The sequence below is a fragment of the Polypterus senegalus genome, chromosome 3 (genome assembly GCF_016835505.1).
Source record: "Polypterus senegalus isolate Bchr_013 chromosome 3, ASM1683550v1, whole genome shotgun sequence".
NCBI classification, from domain to species: Eukaryota; Metazoa; Chordata; class Cladistia; order Polypteriformes; family Polypteridae; genus Polypterus; species Polypterus senegalus.
Window position 1 is genome coordinate 35,942,632 of NC_053156.1, and position 22,039 is coordinate 35,964,670.

At 38.3% G+C, this 22,039-nt stretch overlaps 1 protein-coding gene across 1 annotated transcript; it reads left to right on the forward strand.

Moving 5' to 3' along the window:
• Window positions 1-223: 223 nt before the first annotated feature.
• On the forward strand, window positions 224-20,919 carry LOC120525015 (gamma-aminobutyric acid receptor-associated protein). Its single transcript, XM_039746937.1, has 4 exons — window positions 224-442; window positions 15,074-15,152; window positions 15,453-15,571; window positions 20,117-20,919. The coding sequence occupies exons 1-4, from the start codon at window positions 353-355 to the stop codon at window positions 20,195-20,197; spliced, it is 369 nt and encodes a 122-aa protein (XP_039602871.1). The 5' UTR covers window positions 224-352; the 3' UTR covers window positions 20,198-20,919.
• The last annotated feature ends 1,120 nt before the right edge of the window (window positions 20,920-22,039 follow it).

Consider the following 22,039-nt stretch of genomic DNA (forward strand, 5'->3'; position numbering starts at 1 on the left):
CGGGTTCTCTTGTCTTGTGTTGTTTTAAAAGTTTAAATGGCCGTACTTCGTGACATGGTGGTAAGACTGTCCTAAATGCTACTGGGCCCGCGATGCAATGCGATGCTCTCTCGGCTCTCTAGAACAAAAATATTTTTCTAGTCGCCTGGCATAACCTGGCTGGCTGGAGGGCTGCAGGCGTCGCGATGACGCAGCGCGCTGCGGTTGTTATTGTATTCCTCCGCCGAGCGCCTTGGCGCAGCCGCAGCTTGTGGACGCGAAAGACAAGAACGAACGAGCAGTCGAGAGAACTGGGAGGCGAAAAGGGAAGAAAGATCGAAATAATTCGTGACAACAACACCCCACTCCGAAAATGAAGTTCCAGTATAAAGAAGAGCACCCGTTTGAGAAGCGAAGGTCCGAAGGGGAGAAAATCAGGAAGAAATACCCGGACAGGGTGCCAGTAAGTAACCGTGGCTGTCAGCGTCAACAAGAGGTGACGCCGGCCCCACACACGACAATGTGTTGTTTTCTTTTTGACTTGATTTATTCTTTAGGATTCCATTTCTTTTATTTCTGATGGATTTGTCCATTAGGACAGCCATTTCTCGGCAAAGCTCACAAGGGGATGAATAATTTGTTGTGGCTCCAACGGAGGCCTGGCGTTGAATATTGTTGTCGTTTCTGGGAAGAATTGGTTTCGGCCTGATTTGTGAAGGCTTGCTTTAAAAAAGCACGGCGCCGTAAAATGAAGGAAAAAATTGAAAAAAGAGAATTGTGTGGACCCTTTGAACGGGCGTGCAGATTCACAATGTCAACACCGATCGTACCAATTCGACTTCCTTCAACATCTCAACGCAGCACCGTGAATTGTGTGAACGCAGGTACTGCTAATTAAAAACACAAAGTACCCGAACCGTACAACCAAAACAGCCAAATCCATAGACACATTTAACCGCACAGGTGGCAGTGCGAAGAGGCAAAAGCCAGATGACGACCCCTGTCCCTAGTCATTGTTTTATATAGCGCCTTTTTTTAAACACTAAGCCCTAGGGACGTGACATTTGTGAATGGGTAATGTGGTTTACAGTCTCCGTGCCTTAGCCAGCAGGCTATTCGCTACTCGGTGCGAGTTTTATCCTCCTCATATCCGTTTTTGAGTATATTCGAGGCTTTCAGGTTTGTTTTACTTTTGACTGCTCTGTAAGGCAGTTTACATCCGCGATTCCAACCCGGCCCTACAACCCCAGGCTTGCTCTGGGCCCAGGGCCACACAAGTCACTGAAGCGGTTAATGTCGGGCAGCACTTTAGAATATTGCCGGGCAGCACAGAGTCGTTCATGTCGAGTAAAATCCGCCTTATTGGGAACTCTTAAGTCTGTTCTCAATTATTAGATGTAACGTGAGCGTGCAAGAGAAACGACAATTCATTAATATGGCACACTGTCAGGAGCACGTGAGAATCAAAATAACTTAAAAGGGAAAAAAGGCTGAAAGTGATTCCCATTTTGATAAAAGCAGAAAATAAACGTAAAGTCACAGTGTTTTGGTTGTATGGCTTTCATCAGGTGCTGGACCAGCATGAGCATAACCTTTGTCTGTTTTTCCTTTTGCTGATGCACTGTGACACAGCCTTTTGCTAACTCCCTGGGAATACCTATTAGCCGTTTCCTTGAAAGCAGTCAAGGTGTATATTTATACTCGCACCATCCATTTTCCAAACAGGCTTTTTACATTGCATGGTCTCTTGTTTCCATGTCATCAGCATCATTTTAACTCTGAATATTTTCCAGTAAGTTGTCATCACAATTTTTTTCTTTGATGAAACTGAAGAAACTTGGCATATGAATTACACTCACTGTACAGAGTTGAGAAATATTTTTTATTAAAAAAAAAAACTCCCTTTATATCAAGGGGATTTTTTTCTTCACCATGGACAATATTAAAACAAAAAATTTAAGATGTTCTTTTATAAGCTGTAAGTTTTTTCCCCTATCAAAACTGCATGGGGCCAGCCACAGTTAAATTTACCTTAGGCATAAATGTAGCTTTCATTTCTGCATTTATTTGCTTAGCAGATGCTTCCCCCTAACAAGAGGCTTACTAAAGAGGTCAACGTAATCAAATAAATATCTGTCTGTTCTAGGGGCTGTTTTTTAAAAAGTGTAGTGTGGAAGGACAAGGTTGCAAAATTGATCACCACAAGTGAAGAACAAAAATTTACAAGATTGCAAAATACTAACACACAAAAATTTACAAGATTGCAAAAAACTAACACACAATCAATTAGACAAAACAAAACTCCAAACAAGAAGGATTCAGGGTTGAAGTTTGTCTAATAAACTACAGTTTTTACCACCTTTGGTTTAAATTAAAGAATGAATGGCTTGGAGTAACAAGTCAGTTTCTTTTATCCTGAAATAATATGCATGTATGGATAAATGGACCGATAGAACTTTATGTATCCCAGAGGAAATTTGGCTTTTTACAGTACCTTAAAATGTAACAGCCCAACTAAAAAGATGGCTAAAGGGAGCTGACCTAGTGAGGTGCTAAAATGTGTGTTACCGTAGGTATGAAGGAGCCCCAGTAGCATTTCTTTATACACTTCTGTGCTAATTAAGGAAAAAAAAATTTACATGTTACATTATCCTCAAAAAAAGCTTATGCGTGGGGGTACATTATTTTTTTATTTGATCGGTATAACAGTACCGTGTATCTGCTTTAAAACAAAAAAAAAATGTTATGTCGTTGAAAGGGGACCAGCAGGAATACGCGATGAGCTGTCTGTCTTCACGCAGCAGTCGCAGTGTGATGGTCTGGTTTGTACCTCTTGTCATCGGTAAGTCCTCCCAGGTGAGGTGCATTAGCTGCACGGATATGTTCAACACCACGATCAGCTGACGCTGACATTTTCGATCTCCAGATCATTCACTCCAAATCCGACAACTCCGAGTCTGACTCGGCGATATGAAACACAAAACGTCGTCCACAGAGTATTTTGCTTTGCACATTCACTTTGGCCTTTCGTCAGATGTCGATGCCATTTGAGGGGTTATTTGCTCTTCGCTACTCATGTACGTGCAGGAAATCTCGGTCAAATCAACACAGCTAAATTTTAAAGAGAGTCAAACTAAAACATAATGGCCAGTTTTGTCACAGTTTACAGCTGATTCCCGTCCTGTACCCCTGAATTTCAACAAAAGTCGACATCCGCCCTGAAAGAGCTAAAGACCTGATTCTCAAACAGTAAAACAGTAAATTAATTTATTGGCATATAAAACTATGCAGCAGACAACAAATAATGCTGAAATCTAGCACAGTTTTTGGCTGCCTAAGAACCAGTAGTATGAAAAATATTGTGACGTGTGAGTCACCGTCCTGCACCCGAGGGATGATGCTGAGTCCAAAGGCTTCAAGAAAACCAACTTTATTCCAATTAAAATAGAAACAGTCAGGGTATGTTTTGAAACGGGAGCTACCACTTCAATACACACAGACATCGCAAACAGGCAGGGATGGGGTCAGGTCAGTGGCAGGGTTATAATGTTCCCAGCATCACCCATCCGGCGAAAAACGTGCGACATGGAGAGGCTGTGAACGTGTGGTTGTCTTGGTGACAGACAAGCAACCCTCGACAGACATGTCGATCACGTTTCAGCGTGCAGCACTGTTGGAGAGGGTCTCAAAAGAACTCGGAAATCTCATGATATAAATGTTGTATTCAGTTGTTACCCATCCTTTCTGTAAAACACCTCTAAACACATAAGACAAACAAAAATTATTTTGTCCTCTGAATCGCATCTATTGTTAAGACCTTAGAATGAGTTTGGCAGCCCTTTTTTAAAATCTTGACCCATTTCTTGAATTAGTACAGTATCTTAAAAGCTGAGACTGCATAGGCAAATAATTTTAGCATTAAATGTCATGTATTAACTCATGTTCCTATTTTTAACACAATTATGTGTTGACTAGTCAAAATTCAAATTAGAGACGCCTGTAATTTACATGTTTAGACTAGGTTAAACAGAGATCCTTTTAATTAAAATGTTATCAAATATAATTTTTGATATTTAACAGCAATTTTAAGTAGCAAAGACATGCCTGAAGATGTCTGTAACTTTTAATTAGTCAAAATGCAAATACAGTTCTGTAACTGAAAGTCATATAGACATCAGTGAGAAGTATCCCATGACATGCGGTATTTAATTCCTTTGTTTGACATCTCATAATTATAGCTATTTTAATGTGCTGTCAGTATGTAAAACTGAGAAACCTTGCACATTGATAACTGTGGAGCTTTTCACTTCGAAATAGTTCTACTTTGCATTTGGATTAGTTTAAAATATACTGTATTTTTCTGAAAATCAAATTCTGACAGTTCGCAATTATGTTTTACATATCTAATATATATATTCTGATGAGTCATTCTTACAATTATGAAGGCATTTGGTGTTTTAATGGCTCATACCTCCGAGTTCAAGTAGAAGGCGGAAACAATTAAAGTGCAAGCAGCCATAGAAGAGAAAATGGCTAAATGTCTCCACCAACAAGCAGACCTGTAGGCACTAACCGAGAAAGCAGCTGCAATTGCAGTTTCATTCTTTTGATTTATATAGCGCTTTTCTCGCTTCTCAAATTTCTTCACATAGAAAATGGGGAGCCACTTCAACCACCACCCATGTGCAGCATCCACCTGCATGATGTAATAGCAGCCATTTTGCACCAGTATGCTTACCACACATTAGCTGTTAGGTGGTAAAGGCGTGAGAATGATAGTTATAAACAGAGGCAGGGATCATTAACAGGCAAGAATAACTAGGCTGTGGTGGGCATTTTAGCCTGGACATTGGGATTTTGCATCTCATCTGAAGGTTGGCACAATTTTTTTTTTTTTACATCAGTGTCCACATCACTTCACTGGGGCATTGGGGGCCACACACAGACTCCCTGCTGGCCTCACCAACATCACTTCCTGCAGCACCTAAGATTTTCCTTGATGGTCTCCCTGCCAAGTAATGGCTAGGCCTGATCATGCATAGTTTCAGGAGTGTTACCTGTTCTGAAGTTCATGTGGTATAGATTAATTCAGTGAATGAATGGTATCCCAGTATTGAAGCCTGTTTTTAAAATAGTGCAGGAATGTTCAAAGGACATTATAATGAAAGCAGCCCATCAAATTATGGATACAATAAAAGTTGCTCATCCAGCAGGAAACTTTGAAGTGGATTGTAGCCTGCTAGTGGTAGGTTACAAGTCCTGACAAAACATTTTAGCAGGTTAACTGACATAATGACTTGGCCGTTTTCTTCGACTTCTTTATGTTCTTAACTTTAGACGTTTTTTGGGGAGGATAACATGTTATAGATTACAGTGGAACCTCGGGTCACGACCGTAATTCGTTCCAAAACTCTGGTCGCAACCCGATTTGGTTGTGACCCGAAGTAATTTCCCCCATAGTATTGTATGTAAATACAATTAATCCATTCCAGACCGTACAAACTGTCTGTAAATATGTTTTTTTTTAAGATTTTTAAGCACAAAAATAGTTAATCATAGCATAAAATGCACAGTGCAATAGTAAACCAAATGTAAAAACATTGAATAACAATGAGAAAACCTTGAACAGAGAAAACTAACATTGCAAGAGTTCACGCTACAGCCTTACGAACCACTCGCTATAAACAGTTTTTTTTTTAATGAGTTTTAAGCACAGGGGGAAATAAAATGAACATTTGAAAAATCCATAATTTATACAAAAACTAACCATAAACAACCAAGAAAACTAACTTCGCATGAGTCGAGTTCTGACATGAAGGAAGCGAGGAGGAACTGGGTGGAGAGAAGATTACAGTTTTGAGGTAAAGTCCCTCTGCGCGATGCACGTCTGACCGAGAACAATGTACTATACAGGGAGAGACTGAACACGTGCGTAAATCACCGGCGTGTACAAACCAGAAGGGAAACTAAATAGAGTACAAAGAGTTCATAGCGAATGCACAGGGAGAGACTGAACACGTGCGGAAATAATCAGCGTGTACGAAATGTAAGGAAAACTAGCTTGTTCGTCACCCGAGTGAACAGATGTAAAAGTTTGGCGAACTTTTTGGTCGTAACCCGATTTGTCCGTGTTCCGAGACGTTCGTGACCCGAGGTTCCACTGAATTTCATTTTTTTGTTGAAATAAAGCACTGTGATGCTGAGGACAAGGATTTTCTTGCACGTATTACACTTTCTATGTTAATGCTTGCATAACAAAAGGCATTTCTTGTACACCTCTATAGCTGTTACAATACTAATATTAGCTGTGTTAAAGATATTTAGTTGCATATTCCTCTGCTCCTGTCTTAAGTCATAATTTTCATAGTTTTACTGGTTTAAAGGAATTTATTGAGAAAAATGGAGTTTGTAGACCTCATACAAATCCAGAACTGTGATGCACTACAAGCTAGGTGCTGTGTGTTACCCCTCCAGATCTCACTTGGTCATGCACTGATGATTACTTTTGTGTAGAAGAAACTTCAGGCGAGAACTCCCATCCCATTCGACTTTAGGGTTCACGCATGTCACATCTGGAGTGTCATCATTTGTTGTGAGCCTGATTTGGAAAACCTTTGTAAAGAGACAAAGTTAAAGCTGCTTATTATTAAAGCTTATTAGCTTTGCTCACTGAGTGCAAGGGAAAAAAAATAAAATGCAGTATTTATTAAATAAGTTTAATTACCAATTTTATTTTTCAACAAATAAAGCGCATTTACAATAACAGAAATCAATACAAAGAACTTTATTAACATCATTATCATATGAGAGTATGAAGTAATATATAAGAAGCACATTGCATATAAATATAAATTATTAAACAGTAAAACATTAACATTTAAGAAGTAAAAATACATTGAGTACTACTGCAGTGATTTCGGGTAAACAACATTTTTTGTTTGCGCATCATAATATGTTCTGTGGACATATGTAATTTCCATTTCAAACGCGAATCCCTCTACCAGCATTTGTCAAGATTGTCGCATCAATGACATTTGGCATAAAATGTAAGTGCTAGTTACGGTGTCAGAGAACACGCTACATATAAATGACGCACGTAGTGTAGTATAATATGTTCTGTGTTCAGATGTAATTTCCATTTGAAACGTGAATCCCTCAACCGGCATTTGTCAAGATTGCCGCCCCAATGACATTTGGCATAAAATGTAAGCGCTAGTTACACTGTTTCAGGTCATACTTACGTAGTGTATTATAATCTGCGGTCAAACATAATTTCCGTTTCAAACGTGAAAAGAATTTTATATATTTAGATTAGTTTTGTGCCATTGATGGGTTCCTGGTTGAACCCTCAGCATCAGTCTGTAATTTGGGTGTCATCTTTGATCAGCTTCATACTTTTCAGCCATACATTAGCTCAATAGTACAGACAGTTTTTCTTCATCTTCACAGCATTGCTCATCTGTATTCATTCCTCAGTGTGAAGGATACTGAAACACTGATTCATGCTTTCATCACTACCCGTCTGGACTATTGCAATGCTTTGTTTTATGGCCTCACGACTAAATATATCAATAGATTACAATATGTTCAGACTTCTGCTGCTTGTCTACTTACACACACTAAAAAATCTGCTCACATCACTCCTGTCCTTTATGATTTGCATTTTTTACCAGTCTTTTCAAGAATATAAAATTATTCCTCTCACCTTTAAAGGTCTACATGGTTTAGCTCCTCATTATCTGTCTGAGCTGCTGCTTCCTTACACTCCTGCTCGTGCATTAAGATCATTGGACAGTAACTTACTCATTGTAACTAAATACAGGTTAGATAGATAGATACTTTATTGTTAGTAACTATTGGTGGCAGAGCTTTCATTGTGATGGCCCCTACAATTTGGAATACTCTTCCTCTCAGCCTTCACGAGGAAAAATCTACTATTCATGTCAAACTCCTGTTAAAAACACATTTCTTCAATGAGTATTATTCATTTTCTTGTATGTAATTTCTATTGTCTTGTTAATGTGTTTATTGAATTGTAAAGTGTCCTTGAGTGTATGAAAGGCGCTACATAAATAAAACATTATTATTTTTATTAAAGCAACTTAACGCTGATATGACAAGTCTTACATAATAGATTTTAGAGTTAAAAAAGAAATGTATATACACGTGAAAATGTCCTTGAATTATAATGCACATTCATTTGTATTCAGATAGTATATATAAAATGAAACATTTTATTGTAAATAATCGTCAGACAGTCTTGTAGCCAACATAAGAGGTCTTCTTGCATGTAATCACCCAGTCCGAATGTTCGACAATATACTGGTGTGTGTATTGTGTGCTGTAACTGAAGTCTGAATAGACATTTCAAATCGGTTTCCACAATTGGAAGATATAAGTGGGTGAACTGAGTCAGGGTTCTTTAGAGTTATATTAGATTTTGTTGATAGAAATTTGATCTCTGTTTTTACTTCAACCAATAAAATAGGGAATAATAAATTTCAGTATTCTACATATTTAATTATGATACCCAATAAAGTGAATTAAGACACATGCAGTATTATGGCGCTTTTCCACTGCATAGTCCGGCACAGAACGGTTCAGTATAGCTCACCTTGGTTCGGCTCGGTTTGCGTTTCGACTGCAGTTTAGTACCACTTTAGAGTGGGCGGGATTATTCACGTGGCGTTATAGTTGCGCCGCCTCTACAGCCGTGTTCGCTGGTCTAGCTCCGTAGATTGCATCCATTTGGTTGAACCACTTCCACGAGCGCCTGTTTGAACCACTCCGGCTGTTGTGGTCCTTTATACTCCTGTAGTTGCTCTTCATTTTTTTTAACTTGTCCCTACACTGTTTGTAAGTCCGATGGTAGCCGTGTGCGCCCAAGAGCTTAGCGACCTCCTGAAAAACTTTTTCATTCCGCGTCACCCCATCCAGCTCTCGCTGGATCCGCTCCTCGGCTACCAACGAGAGGAACGTTTGTACTTCCTCAATAGACCACGAAACAGCCATTTTTGGTTAAAACAAAATGGTGCGTCCGAACCTTCGCTGGTTGTGCTAAAAATCTAGCGGGTCTGTTGTGTCTCGTGTCGCAAGTTCAGTGACGCAGTAATGACGATTGTCTCTGGCCAATCAGTGACCGGGAGAGTTTACATGTCATGTTTTGGTAACGGTTCGGCTTGCTTGGAACCTCGGCTGAGGTGGTACTAAAAAAAGGACCAGGTACTGTTGCCAGTGGAAAACCCCCCAAAAGTGAGCTGAACTGAACCGTGTCGTGCCGTACTATGCAGTGGAAAAGCGCCAATATTGTACCATGACCCAGGTATTAGGATTATACTGTATTATGGTCTTTTTTTTTTTTTGGTGCTGCAACCCCAATGTACATTGAAGGATCTCATCAGCATTAGGATGTTTTTAATGAAATACTATCATTTTAAAGTTTTGTAAATGATGTTTCATGTTTAATCGATGCTTTCTATTAGCAATGAAAGTGGATACGAGTATCTTCCCACATCCTTTTGCTTTAAACATAGGAATGTGGGAAAGAAGTCAGTAGTGGCTACAAGTAGCCTCAATAAAAATGAAAATGTAAACTAATGCCTATCAATTAATCCTTTGCCTAAACTGACTCATTGATTGTGATTTTTAGTTTTATTTAGGCCTTGTAATAAACATCATACCTTAGTTGTTCAATTTGGGTCTTTTCAGTTTGATACCATCTACTTATTCTTAAAATTGTTACATAAAAGGTTAGATACCACTATGAATGGTAGTAATACAGTGGATTCAGAAAGTATTTACTTTCTGCATGCTTCATTATGTTGTAGATTTAATTTTAAACTGATAAATATGCTAATTTGCTCATTAATCTACACCCAGTAGTCCATAATGTCAAAGTTAAAATTTGTTTTCAAAAAATGTCCTAATGTATTTAAAAAAAAAAACATCAACAACTGGAATCTCCCATTTATTTAGGTATTCAGGCCCTAAATTCAGTACTTTGTAGAAGACCATTGGGCACAGTTACAGCTTTGAGTCTTCAAAAAACAAGTCTCTACAACAACAACAACATTTATTTATATAGCACATTTTCATACAAAAAGTAGCTCAAAGTGCTTTACATAATGAAGAATAGAAAAATAAAAGACACAGTAAGAAAATAAAATAAGTCAACATTAATTAACATAGAATAAGAGTAAGGTCCGATGGCCAGGGTGGACAGAAAAAAGAAAAAAAAAACTCCAGACAGCTGGAGAAAAAAATAAAATCTGTAGGGATTCCAGACCATGAGACCGCCCAGTCCCCTCTGGGCATTCTACCTAACATAAATGAAACAGTCCACTTTGGATTTAGGGTTCTCACGGAAGGACTTGATGATGATGATGGTCACGTAGACTTCTGGCTTTTAATCCATCCAGCATTGTTGGAGCATCATGACGCTTTGAGTCGCCACCACCACCACAAAGAAACCGGAAAAAGAAACAGAAGAGAGAGTAGGGGTCAGTACGGATTTTAGAGCCACCATGAATAGTTATTATAAGGAAATTGAACATACAGAGTATCAGGATTAAGTTAAAGTGAAGTTATGCGAAGGCCATGTTAAAATAATGTGTTTTCAGCAGTGTTTTAAAGTGCTCCATTGTATTAGCCTGGCAAATTCCTATTGGCAGGCTATTCCAGATTTTAGGTGCATAGCAGCAGAAGGCCGCCTCACCACTTCTTTTAAGTTTTGTTCTTGGAATTCTAAGGAGACATTCATTTGAGGATCTAAGGTTACGATTTGGAATATAAGGTGTCAGACATTCCGATATATAAGATGGGGCAAGATTATTTAAGGCTTTATAAACCATAAGCAGAATTTTAAAGTCAATCCTGAATGACACAGGTAACCAGTGTAGTGACATCAAAACTGGAGAAATGTGCTCGGATTTCCTTTTCCTAGTTAGGATTCTAGCAGCTGCATTCTGCATTAGTTGCAAACGATTTATGTCTTTAATAATAATAATCCATTTTATTTTTATAGCACCTTTCCACTTGGGATAAATTGGGATCTTGAGGTGGTTTGTTGTGGTGGGTGCGGCAGTTTGCTGTATCAATCTGTGCTCCCAACCCCTTTCCCATACTCAAGGTGCTTCACAGAGTCTCAGGGGAAAAAAAAAAAAAAACAGCAGGGTATATAACATTGGATACAAGTAATATCCCATCATATTCCCATCTGCCCCCCAGTACGGAGTCCTAGGTTCGCTTCCCGGTTCCTCCCTGCATGGAGTTTGCATGTTCTCCCTGTGTGTGCGTGGGTTTCCTCCCTCAGTCCAAAGACATGCTGGTTAGGTGCATTGGCGATCCTAAATTGTCCCTAGTGGGTGGGGGTGTGTGTATGTGTGTGCGTCCTGCGGTGGGCTGGCACCCTGCCCGGGCTTTGTTCTTGCCTTGCACCCTATGTTGGCTGGGATTGGCTCCATCAGACCCCTGTGACCCTGTGTAAGGATATAGAGGGTTGGTAAATGACTGACTGACTAACTATAGCCATATGATAACAGCGGAAAGGAAAGGAAAAACCCCAGTAGGCAGCATCCCTAGAGAAAAAAACCCATGGAAATGAAAAGATTCAGAGTTAGTGTTCTGGAGAACCTGACCAACTGGCACCCCCACACCTTCCAAGTCATTCTTTAGTAGGGTCTGTTCTGGGTCATCGTAATGATGACATGCTCTTTCCATTTAATCTTTCATGGGCAAAACTGAGAAGTGAAACAAAATAGGATTAGGGTTAGTAACGGTTCATAATTGTCATTTTTGTGTTTTCATACAAATAACTAGCAAACAGAGGCAGGGACGACATGTTTTGGATCATTTTTTTAATATACGTTTTAAATGAAGGACCGGTGTCATCAGTAATACACCAGTTAACTGCTGATTCAGTAAGCTGTTTAGTCCAATTGAGTTAAAAAGTGACACAATATTGTTGTAATCTGCATCATTCACTTCAATAAAGAGCATTTCTTGATTTACTCAACCATACACTAGGCTTGTCCTAATAATGAAATTTGTACTATTCATGGATATGTATAGGGAACTCTCAGAAACATATTGATCGATATAACATTGTTATGTTTGCTTAATCCTCAGGGTCACAGGATGCCAGACTAACATTGAGTGTAAAGCAGGGACCAAACCTGTATTGCAGGGCCACCTTATACGCATACATACTGTGAAATTTTTGAGACCCCAGTACCCTCCCAACTGTGCTGTGCGTAGAAACAGGCAGGAATTGTTTGTTCGCTGTCGTTCAAATGCAAGTTGGCAGGCTCACCACGTATTGTGACTGTTGCCCAATGGTTGATGGGGGGGAAACGTTTAAAACTGGCCGCTGACCCAGCTGTTTGCTCACTTACTGTCGTCTCTCTTCCAGAGTGAACCTGCTTGATGAAGGAGGCTATCTGCTCCTTTAATCTAACAAAAGGAGTGAATGCAGGATGACTGATAATATCACTGCTTGCTTGCTGTGTTTGTGTGTACAGATGTGACAGCTTCCCTTTGAATAAAATGTATGAGACTGTTCCTGCCTTCACAACATTAAAGCTGATATTCTTGGAAACATGGACTCCCCTTTTCTCTTGTGCAAGTCCATGACCCACACTTCATAATACTTACATATAGAAGGGACCAAATTAGAATTGCTCATCAACCCAACCTGCATGTCTTGTGACAGAGGGGTGGGTGGTTTGGATGTAGGAGGAGTGCCTGTGCACATGTGGGGAAGACTGTGCAAACTCCACATAGACAACGACCAGGCACAGGATTCAAAAACAGGACTCTGGACTGGTGAGGAATGCTTGTTAGACTATTAAAACATTAATTTTTTTTGTTTTATGAGACAACAAGCTTGTGAATCCTGTCCATATTTTCCAAACAACATTAAATCAAGTTTTGTAGGCCACGGAAACCCTTCTTTCTACCACTCTACCTGGTTACTTATCCCATGTGACAGTTCCCTATGTGAAGAATAAAATCTAAGCAAAACTGCAGTATGCAGTGTCTTGAAATTTGTGAGTTACTTCACTGTTTCAAGGCCCTTTGTGGATTTGTATTTTTAAAGTATGTTTCACAAGTGACTACAAAACCATTGTATCTGCTCTGTTTTTTTTGGTCTGTTCATGTGCTAGTGTAGTTATTTGTTACATGCAGGTGGATACAAAAGCAGACTTTCAGCTTTATTTGAGGTTTTATTTGACTATCAAAAACGCATTATGTGTCATGCTGGCAATCATTACAGTGAAAAGATGACAATGAAAATGAAAAATTCATGTCGTTATATTTTTTTGTTTGTTTAAACAAAGCTTTCTTTCATGCTGTTCCAGAGTGTACTGCAGAGTATTGTACTGTGTGGAGTCATCTTGAACTGTTTGGCTTATTATGATGACCCCAGCTTGGCTGGCTTTAGTCCTTTTTTTTTTTTTTTTTTTTTTTTTTTTAAGAATTAACATTTTGGTTTAATATACAGTACATACTTTGCAGAATCAGAAATCATCAGATTAAGGGAGAGTTTCAATTATTTAGTGAGCACTTCTGCTTTTTCAGAAATGGGAACTAATAAAGTGCCAATGTTAACTTTTAAGGTTTTCAACACCTGCTACTTGTTTTCAGTGATTTTAATAATAACCAGTTAAAAATAATTTAAAAAATGCTTTTGCTCATTGGTTTGATGAAAGAAGTAGATCGGTATAGTACTGAGGTGTAAAGCATAGTCCAAGATTTCTCTCTAGTTTAGTTGCATACTGTAAGTATTGAGGATGTGGCACTGGAGTTTGTCTCCAAACTGTTATTTGTGTTAATTGTAGTTCTGCTTTTTGGAAAAGGTTTTGTTACACTTGAGAATCTTAAAAATATGGGCCAGGGTGTACCTCCCTTCACCCTACTTTTAGATTAAATGGGTTTATGAAGAACAAATATCAACAAAACAACATCATTGAACAAAATCATTTTTAATAATACAGTTCCATGGAAAACTTTGGGCACCCCTGGCCAATTTACATATTTAGTTGACATTTGAAGTAACAAATCTCAGATACAACTTCTGACAGAAAACAAAACTAAAGCAGTGGCATTTTTATGAAAATGAGTTGCCATCTCTTGTCTGCGTACAAGGAGCAGGGAGTATGGTTTTGATAGTCACTTCTATAAACAAAAGGGTACAAGGGGAAGTTTGTTCAGCAGTTTGAAGAGCATGATATGAGTTAAATTAGAAATGTTTGTCAAGGCCATTCCGTCCAGCTACACGCACCAATCCTATCCATCTAATTGATCCAAAATAACGTCAAGTTTTGAAGGTCCCTAAGGGTCCTTCTCCTTGGCCACATATCCCATCTATGTGAAGACACCTTTCTCTGTTTGAAGAGAAACCTAACATTTGTATGAAATTTAACCTTTGCAAATTTCCAACCATGTCCCCGATGAACTAATTTTAAACTAACAGTCTGGACCTGCTGTATTAATTACTTTCATAATTTTAAAAACTTTGATCATGTTGCCTCTTAATCAACATTTGCTTAAACTGACAAGGTTCAGCGCCTTTTTTTGTATCCCATTGTTGATAGTTGTTAATAGAGTCAAGAAAGAAACCCAAGTAACAGTACATTTTCTACATTTTATTTAATGAGAAATCTTAAACATATTTCTTCATTACAAGTGATTCATGGCCAGTGATTGTATATCCTTCATAGTTACAAAGAAAATAATGGTGTGTCATTCTACAGTCATTACATCATAAACTAAAAACAGACTCTCACATACATACATATATATATATATATAATATAAATCTAGTGCTCTGTTAGTTGGCAGATTTTTTTTTTTATAATGTCATAGTTTAATTTAAGACCTTTAGATACCATACAGTATGTGGACTGTGGCAAAGCTTTCTAGCAGTGTAAAAGTATGTATTTCCTGTCTCCAAAGGTTTTGCAGGCCTTTCTACAAACCTGATTGAAATGGACGAACAGACAGCTGGATTTGTGGTGTATCATTTAGTTTAACGGCATAATTTTTGTCTACTAATTTTGGAGTCTTTGTGCTTTTTTTCCTCTTTCCCATCCAGGTGATTGTTGAAAAGGCTCCAAAAGCCAGAATAGGTGACCTGGACAAAAAGAAGTATTTGGTACCCTCTGACCTCACAGGTGAGGCTTATGTGTCTTTTTAGTAATAGAAATCAGTTCTAGTCTGGAAAGTGGAAGTGAAACCTTAAAGGTTTAGGGGTTTAACACATGTAAAAACTTGTGATGTTATGCAAGCCATAGAAAGATTTTAATTTAAATTTTTTTAGAGAGTACTTCTTTTGTTCTTTTGTCATACGTTAAATTAAATCTCAGATGTTATAAAATATTTACAAATAAAAAAAAATGCATAGATGATTGTTAGAAGCTTATACATTCATTGTTGTTCAGCAAATTAAAGTTGATTTTTTTTTTAATATACAGTGGGCCAGTTTTACTTCCTCATTCGAAAAAGAATTCATCTCCGAGCAGAGGATGCACTTTTTTTCTTTGTTAACAATGTCATTCCACCAACCAGTGCAACAATGGGCCTTCTTTATCAGGTAATGACTGCTCTACATTGTAGGCATCAGCTTTAATTGTAGGAATAATTGACAAAGTAGGTCTGTGCTGATAGAAACTTAGCTGTCTCATCCTGGATTTTCATGTAAGATTTCACTGTACCAGTGTTTTATTTGAGCAAAGAATCGGATTACCTGGCGTCATCTCTCTATTATAAAAAAAAAAAAATCCTGGAGAGAAACACTGGGGATACGAGACATGATCTTCACATGAAGATCACGGAAGACACTTAAAAGACTCGCAAGACGAAAAAGATTGGCCACGGAGCGTCTTGTGGGGACCTTAAACATGAGACTTTGTGCCAAGAGATTGACCCAGGACCGTCTCGTATTTATGTAGAACATAAGATTCTTGCAAGACACAGTTTCTGCACTTAGGAAGTGTTCTTCAAAACACTGTAACTAGGAAAAAAAGAAGCAGCTCCATTAGTGTCCTCTGGTAACAATAATAGAAAGGAGTGACATTGAAGAGGAATATTATTATCCATCCATCCATCCATTGATTATCCAACCCGCTATATCCTAACACAGGGTCACAGGGGTCTGCTGGAGCCAATCCTAGCCAACACAGGGCGCAAGGCAGGAACAAATCCCAGACAGGGCGCCAGCCCAACACAGGACAATCACACCCACACACCAAGCACACACTAGGGACAATTTAGGATCGCCAATGCACCTAACCTGCACGTCTTTGGACTGTGGGAGGAATCCGGAGGAAACCCACGCAGACACGGGGAGAACATGCAAATTCCACGCAGGGAGGACCTGGGAAGTGGACCTAGGTCTCCTTACTGGGAGGCAGCAGCACTACTAATGCGCCACCATGCCACCCGGGAAATATTATTTCATAATGTCTTCATTTTGGACCGAGTTTTGTTTCAAACCAAACTTATAAGGAGGCCAGAAAACTTAACAAACTATTTGCCAACATTACTTCAAAATGTAGTTGTTAAGGTATACAATATGAGAAATTGGCTGCCACACTTCACCCTGATGTCTTTGTTTAGTCAATGCCCTTTGCTTCTTTGTTATGGTGTTCCCATCACATCTAAGGCATAACATTTCACCACCAATCTAATCTGATTGTGATTTTCTTTTCTACATATTTGATGCACGTTGGATTCATATCTAGAATTTTGTCTGACCAGAGGTGGAGCAGAATTGCTATGACTTATGATGACGTAGTCTCTGGTGATGCCAATGACTCATTATATACATTTCATCTTCTAAAATATAGAAAATCCAAAAGCATCTTTAAAAAAACAGCCACATTTACACTTTACCTGAGAGATAAGTCACAACACATAAAATCCACATACGCTGAATGTGTATGTAAATACTCAGGCCACATCAACGCTGTGTAATGTAAACGCCACTTGTAGCCTTTTATGTGTGTGTTATTCATAGGGTGCCGTTTGCAATGAAGCATTTCTTTAAATCTACATTTGCAATGTTTTGTTTAACTAAAAAAATAACAGAATTTCTTTAAATTGGTGTTTTATAATCTTTTCCACAGCCGGAGCCCTTGGATTCTCTAAACACCTCTATTAAAATAACTTGACTGCATACACATATGCAGTGATGCTCCAGTTAATTGAGTGGCAGTCTGAATCGGTCAAGTTCAAATTAAATTGTTGATTGTTAAAAGTGATTTTTTTCCTTATCTGTTTATTTATTTATTTAAGTTTTGCGGTAGTTTAGTAGTAGTGCTCCTTTATGTAGTGTGTGAGTAGTTTTACAAAAATAAATATCCTGTAAAAACAGGTAACGGCCAGACAGAATATTGACTTTTAGATTAAACAAAGTGAGAAAACTGAATCTGAGAAGTATGTGTTCTCAAGCTGAACTTGGAGTGTAAGAAAAGAGAGGCACGTCTTTAACAGAAACATAAACAGAAGCAGCTTTAATGTCTTAGTCCTTTTCACTCTTTCCTGTAATTTAAAATGGACATTTGTTGTCCGAGTATGGACGGAGAGCGAGCTTGTGTTTGTAGTACAGCAGCTCACATCTTTAATTAGAAAAAGAACTGATAAAGAAGAATCTGGCCTTGTTGCGAAGTAAACCATGGGCTTGTTAGCTTAAGAGTCAGATTGATCCATTTTACTTGTAAACTTGGTAGCCATGGTAGTTTTGTATCTTCTTGATAAGCATTCCATGCAGCTGTGGGTGGTAATTATGGCTAGCATATTGTTAATACCCATAAGTTGCTATTTTGTGTCCATGTTGTATTAGTTTGTATTTTAAGAGAATTTTATTTTGGTATTTTGTTCTTGGAACAGTAAGCCTATTAGTAAAACATTAATAGATAAAACCTGCGTTCTGCAGTTTAATTTTAAAAAGACCAAGGTTAATATTTTAATGTAGTACATATAACTTCTATGCAGGTTGTCTAAATACAAAAACACACAGCTTTTAAGTAAAGACAGATTAAAACTGTTTAAATGGAAAAAAGACTAGTAACCATGTATGACACCTCAACCTCAGGACAATGCTGCAATACTCATGCTATTAGTTATTTGAATGGTCCAAATGGCTGACTGAAATACCTCTGCTTTGAGGACTACAGTCTCTCTGGTTTAGATAAAGATTGCAGCCCAGTCCAGTGCTCACAGTGGACTAGTGGCTCATGTGCTCAGCTGGAAACCACAAAGGCAGATTCACATCCTGTGCTTTGCTAAATGTGTGAAAACCGTTTAACCACCTTCAGCTTAAATTGCGACGTAATTTGGCAATTGAGACACAATGAATTGAACATTGGGTTATTAAAGATTGTTTCTGCCTTGTACCAGTTGCTTCTGGGTTTAGTTTCAGGTACACTTGATGCTGTCTGGGAAAAGCAACTGCAGAAAATGTATGGAAGGTTTTTTTCCCAATGCATTAAATTAACTTATGAAGTTGAACTCCGATTAGTCAAAGCAATCAGTGATTCAGCTGCAGTTTAAGCCAGACATATCTCATCATTAAAGTCTTTATGTGCAGATATCCTACTGTGTAAATGCTGGATGTGTTGGGTTTAATCTGTTGATAATACAGGACAACAAAGATTTTGCTTCCTGAACACGTCTTATGGATTTTGGCCTTCTGATCACAAACACCTTTTAAACTCCCTACTGCTTATTGCAGTTGCCTGTTTTTGTGATTTCCTCATAATGCAAGTATACATACACAGCACAAGAGCTCCAATTGGAAGAGCTGTGCTCATCAAACAGTAATGGTGGTGGTGAATACTGCTGCAATACAAGGAATGCAACTCAAATATACCAAGATCTGGAATGGGACAGCCATGCTAAAGAGTCTCATTCCATTAAAAAAGAACTGGTCGCTCTGTAAGGGCAGAAGTGTGTGGCACATAAACCACTTGTCAACCCAATCAAGATATTTTTTCATTCTCTTCATACTTAGACTGCTGGAAAATTTCATAAAAAGCAAAGAACAAGAAAAGTGCAGTATTTTTGATTATTTTAGACAGATATTTCCACAAATAAGTGATGCTAAGTTTATGGATGTTCATTTTTTGCTGTTCCACAATTCAGACACGCCATCAATGACAAAACAATTTGAAGACATGCTAGGAAATTGGAAGGAAGGCATTTGAAAAGATTGTAGAGAATTTTCTTGCCACCTACAGAGCACCAGAGTACTTCCAGCTGTTTGGCAACATGTTTCAAACATACAAAACCATGAAGTGCAACAAGTCACTAAAGATTCATTCTCTCCATTCACTCCCAGACTACTCCTCTGTGCATTTTGATGCAATCAGTCAGAGAGGTGGGATTGCGTTGGTTTGGACATGTGCAGAGGAGAGATGCTGGGTGTATTGGGAGAAGGATGTTAAGGATAGAGCTGCCAGGCAAGAGGAGAAGAGGAAGGCCTAAGAGAAGGTTTATGGATGTGGCGGGAGAGGACATGCAGGTGATGGGAGTGACAGAACAAGATGCAGAGGACAGAAAGATATGGAAGAAGATGATCCGCAGTGGCAACTCCTAGCAGCCGAAAGAAGAAGTAATAGTGATGAACATGGTGTAAGATTTGACCAGGAAATTGCAGTTATGAAAAAGCAATATCAGGGCTAAATGCAACATTGGTGTCCAACTATTGCTGGATACTAAAACAGGAAGCATCAGATTAAGAATACAAACGAAAATCAGCAGCAAAACATTTTTAGTTCATTTGCTCCAATGCAGTTTATCAGCATCATTAGGCGAGGAAACACCCTAATTTCAATAAAAGTTCATTTTGTTTTTCACCAGATTCCTAAGTTATACAGTCAGTTTGAAATTTTATTTGTGTTCAGCTTAATTGCTGTGTATTATTATTACCAAACATTTCTTGGGAAGCAATAATTGTGAAAAAAAAATGTGTTGTCCAGTGTCAAACTTTATTCTCATTGATGTTGCAAAACTATGGAACCTCACTTGCCAATCACTGTTTGCCTGTGGCTGAAAATTTTAAAATTATTTAGGATGTTTCTTGAGCTTTGGTAGATCTTAAGATTTTAATTCATATATTTTTTTGTTCTTTTTCAAGGAGCATCATGAGGAAGATTTCTTCCTCTACATTGCATACAGTGACGAAAGTGTCTATGGGCAGAGGTTGATGAAAATCTAGGAACTTAGAGAACTCTGCTTGTCCCTTATCCCCCTGGCCCAGAACATAAAGCAGCCTCTACCCCAAAATGGAGACGCCAATGCACTTTTTTTTTTCTCCTCCTTGATTCTGCCTTGGAGCCTTCTTACTGGTTGGAAAGGAGGTGGCGCTGGTGGCAATTTGTTGAGGATTTTCTTTTTGGTTGACTTCTTTATATGGATATTATTGTTTTCTTGTTCACAATTACAAAACAACCATGCTTCATTTGGCTGTGAAAACCTCAAAATAATTTTTAGTTTTTTCTTTTAATTGTTTAAATTGCTGGCTTGCGCTTTCTGTACTGTACCAATATATACTTCTGAAACCTTTGTTGGGTTCTTGTTTGAAAACTGGTCCAAATAGTAGCAACTTTACGTCTTGTGACTGCACAAGTGTTGTAGTTGAAATTGCTTATACTGAGAGGAATGATACCATTTGCTGTTCTGCCAATTAACATTCTGAGGTCCAAATAACAATAAAGTTCCATTTTGAATGGTTAAAGGCATCACTAGTTGAATAACTATTGTTTTTTTTGCCAGCTTTGCCCTTTTTTGTAGGTATCATCAATGGCATTATGAACATTTGTCTGCTTCCCATTAAAAGGGTTAATTATTTAAATGGAGGTGTTGCTGCCACATTTTTGTTGTTTGATTACAAATATTTAAATTCCTTACATTTGAAAATAAATGTAACCTAAACACAGATATTTGTGTCTTTGTCTATTCTGTGTGTATTCAAGATTCATTCTGATGTTTAAACCTTGGCTGTGGAAGAAATACACAGGACGTCTTTAAGAGAGAACATTAGACATCTTTGTGAAATAAATCATCTTAGGTCGAAGGAAAGATGGGGAGAGCTGGATTAGACATGGCAACAGACAGGGATAAAAGAGCTTCCTTTGGTTTCTAGGTTAGTGATAAGGGATTCCTGAATGATTAGTTCTTTTTGAATGACTCTCTTCAGTGAGTTATACAAATTGATGTGCAGAGCGCAACAGGAGTGATACAGCACAGGCGTGATGTTCTCATCATCTTTTGTTTTGTAGGTTTGTGTTTAAAACGCATGTTCAGGTACCACCTGTCTGCTTCATGAATCTTCACTCATTTCGCGTTTGAGTTTGAACCGAGTCAGGTTTGTTGAATGAGAAGTCTTTCATTCATCATTCAAGTGTAATTCGGTAACAGTCCATTTATATTGTAATAATATTGTTTGTCTTGTACAATTTGCGATTGCTATTGTTTTAAATAGAGCATATAAATACATTGAACTAATATGTTTGTCTCTTTGTACATTCCACAAATCTATCTATTATGTAGTGCCTTTCACATCTGTCTGTCTCTTATTATGAAGTGCCTTTCATATCTATCTATCTATCTATCTATCTATCTATCTATCTATCTATCTATCTATCTATCTATCTATCTATCTCATAAAGTGCCATTCATATCTGTCTGTCTGTCTATCATAAAGTGCCTTTCATATCTATCTGACTATTTCTATCTATCATGTAGTGCCTTTTCTATCTAATCTAACCCTAAACCTGCGTCCTTACCATTGATTGCCAGATCCGGACAAGTTGGCTCTTGAAATGGGTACATTAAGTGCTTTAAAAATAAGGTGGTGGAAGCAGGGACATCTGGCTGCGCCAAGATCTCGTTTAAGTGCCCAGGTGGACTTTTCACATCCTCGCCATCATATTTTCCTCCCCAGTCCAGAGCCTAAATGCCATTGAACCCCCACTGACATGAGGGAAGCTTTCACTTGACTGATGTTTATCAGATGGATTACTTTGAAAGCTGGAGTGACAGGGTGGCACAAAATTGA